The 6,000-nt window shown below is 56.1% G+C and overlaps 1 protein-coding gene across 1 annotated transcript in view; it reads left to right on the forward strand.

The window, feature by feature from the left end:
- Window positions 1-5,676, forward strand: part of LOC140265465 (plectin-like) — a gene marked incomplete at both ends in the record, with an annotated part of 50,965 nt that extends 45,289 nt beyond the window's left edge. Inside the window, one exon of the mRNA XM_072361404.1 lies at window positions 5,599-5,676. Coding sequence (XP_072217505.1) covers window positions 5,599-5,676 — 78 coding nt within the window. The remainder of the gene's footprint in view (window positions 1-5,598) is intronic.
- Between the last annotated feature and the right edge of the window lie 324 nt (window positions 5,677-6,000).

A 6,000-nucleotide genomic window follows, 5' to 3' on the forward strand; every position in this document is an offset into this window, starting at 1 on the left:
CTTTCCATAGGGCCATTCCATGGGGCCATTCTATGGGGTCATTCCATAGGGCCATTCCATAGGGCCATTCTATGGGGTCATTCCATGGGGCCATTCTATGGGGCCATTCCATAGGGCCGTTCCATAGGGCCATTCTATGGGGTCATTCCATAGGGCCATTCTATGGGGTCATTCCATAGGGCTGTTCCATAGGTCCATTCTATGGGGTTATTCCATGGGGTCATTCTATGGGATCAATCCATAGGGCCGTTCCATAGGGCCATTCTATGGGGTCGTTCTATGGGATCAATCCATAGGGTCATTCCATGAGACCAATCCATAGGGCCATTCTATGGGGTCATTCTATGGGGTCATTCCATAGGGCCATTCCATGGGGTCATTCTATGGGGTCATTCTATGGGGTCATTCCATAGGGCCATTCCATAGGGCCATTCCATGAGGCCATTCTATGGGGTCGTTCCATAGGGCCATTCCATGGGGCCATTCCATGAGGTCATTCTATGGGGTCATTCTATGGGGCTGTTCTATGGGGTCATTCCATAGGGTCATTCCAATGGGCCATTCCATAGGGCCATTCTATGGGGTCATTCCATGGGGTCATTCTATAGGGCTGCTCCATATGGCTGTTCCATAGGACCATTCTGTGGGGTCATTCCATAGGGCCATTCTATGGGGTCGTTCCATAGGGCTGTTCCATAGGGCCATTCTATGGGGTCATTCCATAGGGCCATTCTATGGGACATTCCATAGGGCCATTCCATAGGGCCATTCTATCGGGCCATTCCATGAGGTCATTGTATGGGGTCAATCTATGGGGTCATTCCATGGGGCTGTTCCATAGGGCCATTCTATGGGGCCATTCCATAGGGCCATTTTATGGGGTCATTCCATAGGGCCATTCTATAGGGTCATTCCATAGGGCTGTTCCATGGGATCATTCCATAGGGCCATTCTATGGGGCCATTCCATAGGGCTGTTCCATAGGTCCATTCTATGGGGCCATTCCATGGGGTCATTCCATGGGGCCATTCCATAGGGCCATTCTATGGGGTCATTCTATGGGGTCATTCCATAGGGCCATTCCATGGGGCCATTCCATAGGGCCGTTCCATGGGGCTGTTCCATAGGGCCATTCTATAGGGCCATTCTATGAGGCCATTCCATGGGGTCATTCTATGGGGCCATTCTATGGGGTCATTCCATAGGGAGCTGTTCCATAGGGCCATTCCATGAGGCCATTCTATGGGGTCTTTCTATGGGGCCATTCCATAGGGCCATTCTATGGGGTCATTCTATGGGGCCTTTCCATAGGGCCATTCCATAGGGCCATTCTATGAGGCCATTCCATGGGGTCATTCTATGGGCCATTCTATGGGGCCATTCTATGGGGCCGTTCCATAGGGCCATTCTATAGGGTCATTCCATGGGGCCATTCTATGGGGCCATTCTATGGGGCCTGTATGGGGCCATTCCATGGGGTCTGTATGGGGCCATTCTATGGGGTCTGTATGGGGCCATTCTATGGGTCTGTATGGGGCCATTCTATGGGGTCTGTATGGGGCCGTTCTATGGGGTCTGTATGGGGCCATTCTATGGGGTCTGTATGGGGCCATTCTATGGGGCCGTTCCATAGGGCCATTCTATGGGGTCTGTATGGGGCCATTCTATGGGTCTGTATGGGGCCATTCTATGGGGTCTGTATGGGGCCATTCCATGGGTCTGTATGGGGCCATTCTATGGGGTCTGTATGGGGCCATTCTATGGGTCTGTATGGGGCCATTCTATGGGTCTGTATGGGGCCATTCTATGGGGTCTGTATGGGGCCATTCTATGGGTCTGTATGGGGCCATTCTATGGGGTCTGTATGGGGCCATTCCATGGGTCTGTATGGGGCCATTCTATGGGGTCTGTATGGGGCCATTCTATGGGTCTGTATGGGGCCATTCTATGGGGTCTGTATGGGGCCATTCTATGGGTCTGTATGGGGCCATTCCATGGGTCTGTATGGGGCCATTCTATGGGTCTGTATGGGGCCATTCTATGGGGTCTGTATGGGGCCATTCTATGGGTCTGTATGGGGCCATTCTATGGGGTCTGTATGGGGCCATTCTATGGGGCCATTCTATGGGTCTGTATGGGGCCATTCTATGGGGTCTGTATGGGGCCATTCTATGGGTCTGTATGGGGCCATTCTATGGGTCTGTATGGGGCCATTCCATGTGGTATTGATGGGGTGGCCCTATGGGGTGGTGCTATGGGGTGGTGCTATGTCTTGGCACTATGGGGTGGCCCTATAGGTTGTCCCTGTATGTTGTCCCTATGGGGTGGCGCTATGGGGTGGCCCTATGGGTTGGCCATATGGGGTGGCGCTATGGGGTGGCCCTATGTGTTGTCCCTATGGGGTGGTGCTATGGATTATCCCTATGGGGTAGCGCTATGGGGTGGCCCTATGGGGTGTCCCTATGTGTTGTCCCTGTGGGTTGGTGCTATGGGGTGTCCCTATAGGGTGGCGCTATAGGTTGGTGCTATGGGTTGGCCCTATGGGTTGGCACTATTGGTTGGCCCTATGGGGTGGCCCTATGGGGTGGCGCTATGGGGTGTCCCTATGGGGTTGCCCTATGGGGTGGTGCTATGGGGCAGCCCTATGGGTTGGTGCTATGGGTTGGCCCTATGGGTTGGCTCTATTGGTTGGCCCTATGGGCTGTCCCTATGTGTTGTCCCTATGGGGTGTCCCTATGGGGTTGCCCTATGGGGTGGTGCTATGGGGCAGCCCTATGGGGTGGCCCTATGTGCTGTCCCTATGGGCTATCCCTATGTGTTGTCCCTATGTGTTGTCCCTATGGGGCAGCTCTATGGGGCGGCTCTATGGGGCAGCCTTATGGGTTGGTGCTATCGGTTGGCCCTATGGGCTGTCCCTATGGGCTGTCCCTATGTGTTGTCCCTATGTGTTGTCCCTATGGGATGGCTCTATGGGGCAGCTCTATGTGTTGTCCCTATGGGGCAGCTCTATGGGGCGGCTCTATGGGGTGGCTCTATGTGCTGTCCCTATGTGTTGTTCCTATGTGTTGTCCCTATGGGGCAGCTCTATGTGTTGTCCCTATGGGATGGCTCTATGGGGCAGCTCTATGTGTTGTCCCTATGGGGCAGCTCTATGGGGCGGCTCTATGGGGTGGCTCTATGTGCTGTCCCTATGTGTTGTTCCTATGTGTTGTCCCTATGGGGCAGCTCTATGTGTTGTCCCTATGTGTTGTCCCTATGTGTTGTCCCTATGGGGCAGCCCTATGGGCTGTCCCTATGCGTTGTCCCTATGGGGCAGCTCTATGGGGCAGCTCTATGTGTTGTCCCTATGGGGCGGCTCTATGGGGCGGCTCTATGGGGCAGCTCTATGGGGCAGCTCTATGGGTTGGTGCTATTGGTTGGCCCTATGGGCTGTCCCTATGTGTTGTCCCTATGGGGCAGCTCTATGTGTTGTCCCTATGGGCAGCTCTATGGGGCGGCTCTATGTTGTCCCTATGGGCTTTCCCTATGGGTTGTCCCTATGTGTTGTCCCTATGGGGCAGCTCTATGTGTTGTCCCTATGGGGCAGCGCTATGGGGCAGCGCTATGGGGCAGCCCTATAGGTTGGCGCTATTTGTTGGCCCTATGGGCTGTCCCTATGGGGCGGCTCTATGGGTGGCTCTATGTGTTGTCCCTATGTGTTATCCCTATGGGGTGGCTCTATGGGGCGGCTCTATGGGGCAGCTCTATGTGGTTGTCCCTATGGGCGGCTCTATGGGGTGGCTCTATGGGGCAGCTCTATGGGGCAGCTCTATGGGTTGGAGCTATTGGTTGGCCCTATGGGCCTGTCCCTATGTGTTGTCCCTATGGGGCAGCTCTATGGGGCGGCTCTATGTGTTGTCCCTATGGGCTTTCCCTATGTGTTGTCCCTATGTGTTGTCCCTATGGGGCAGCTCTATGTGTTGTCCCTATGGGGCAGCCCATGTGTGTTGTCCCTATGGGGCAGTGCTATGGGGCAGCCCTATGTGTTGTCCCTATGGGGCAGCTCTATGGGGCAGCTCTATGTGTTGTCCTATGGGGCAGCTCTATGGGGCAGCCCTATGTGTTGTCCCTATGGGGCAGCTCTATGTGTTGTCCCTATGGGGCGGCTCTATGGGGCAGCTCTATGGGGTGGCCCTATCTGTTGTCCCTATGTGTTGTCCCTATGATGTGCTGTCCCTATGTGTTGTCCCTATGTGTTGTCCCTATGGGGCAGCCCTATGTGTTGTCCCTATGGGGCGGCTCTATGGGGCAGCTCTATGGGGCAGCCCTATGGGGCAGCTCTATGTGCTGTCCCTATGTGCTGCCCCGATGGGCTTTCCCTATGTGTTGTCCCTATGTGTTGTCCCTATGGGGCAGCTCTATGTGTTGTCCCTATGGGGCAGCCCTATGTGTTGTCCCTATGGGGCGGCTCTATGTGCTGTCCCTATGTGTTGTCCCTATGGGGTGGCTCTATGGAGCAGCTCTATGTGTTGTCCCAATGGGGCGGCTCTATGGGGCAGCTCTATGTGTTGTCCCTATGGGGCGGCTCTATGTGCTGTCCCTATGTGCTGCCCCTATGGCTTTCCCTATGTGTTGTCCCTATGTGTTGTCCCTATGGGGCAGCTCTATGTTTTGTCCCTATGGGGTGGCTCTATGGGGCAGCTCTATGTGTTGTCCCTATGGGGCAGCCCTATGTGTTGTCCCTATGGGGCAGCTCTATGGGGCGGCTCTATGTGCTGCCCCTATGGGCTTTCCCTATGTGTTGTCCCTATGGGGCGGCTCTATGGGGTGGCTCTATGGGGCAGCTCTATGGGGCAGCTCTATGTGTTGTCCCTATGGGGTGGCTCTATGGGGCAGCTCTATGGGGTGGCCCTATGTGCTGTCCCTATGTGTTGTCCCTATGGGGCAGCTCTATGGGGCAGCTCTATGTGTTGTCCCTATGGGCAGCTCTATGTGTTGTCCCTATGGGGCAGCCCTATGGGGCAGCTCTATGTGTTGTCCCTATGTGTTGTTCCTATGGGGCAGCCCTATGTGTTGTCCCTATGGGGCAGCTCTATGGGGCAGCTCTATGGGGCGGCTCTATGGGTGGCTCTATGTGGTTGTCCCTATGTGTTGTTCCTATGGGGCAGCAATATGTGTTGTCCCTATGGGGTGGCTCTATGGAGCAGCTCTATGTGTTGTCCCTATGGGGCGGCTCTATGGGGTGGCTCTATGGGGCAGCTCTATGTGTTGTCCCTATGTGTTGTCCCTATGTGTTGTCCCTATGGGGCAGCTCTATGGGGCAGCTCTATGTGTTGTCCCTATGGGGCAGCTCTATGTGTTGTCCCTATGTGTTGTCCCTATGTGTTGTGCCTATGGGTCAGCCCTATGTGTTGTCCCTATGGGGCAGCTCTATGGGGCAGCTCTATGTGTTGTCCCTATGGGGCGGCTCTATGGGGCAGCGCTATGTGTTGTCCCTATGGGGCAGCCCATGTGTTGTCCCTATGGGGCAGCTCTATGGGGCGGCTCTATGGGGCAGCTCTATGGGGCGGTGCTATGGGGTGGCGCTATGGGGCAGCTCTGACCCCCCTGTCCCCACAGCCTCGCGAGAAGGGCCGGATGCGGTTCCACAAGCTGCAGAACGTGCAGATCGCGCTCGATTACCTGCGGCACAGACAGGTCTGCAATGGGGGACTGGGGGAAACTGGGGGCAACTGGGGGGCAACTTGGGGGGCACTTGGGGGGCACTTGGGGGGCTGGGGGGAACCTGGGGGCACTTGGGGGGCTGGGGGGCACTTGGGGGGCACTTACGGGGGACGTGGGGGGCACTTGGGGGGCAACTTAGGGGGGTGGGGAGGACCTGGGGCAACTTGGGGGGCTGGGGGGCACTTGGGGGGAACCTGGGGGCACTTGGGGGGCAATTGGGGGGCACTTGGGGGGCAACTTGGGGGGAAATTGGGGGGCACTTGGGGGGCAATTGGGGGGCACTTGGGGGGCAACTTG

This window comes from Excalfactoria chinensis, unplaced genomic scaffold (assembly GCF_039878825.1).
Source record: "Excalfactoria chinensis isolate bCotChi1 unplaced genomic scaffold, bCotChi1.hap2 Scaffold_981, whole genome shotgun sequence".
Taxonomy (NCBI): Eukaryota; Metazoa; Chordata; class Aves; order Galliformes; family Phasianidae; genus Excalfactoria; species Excalfactoria chinensis.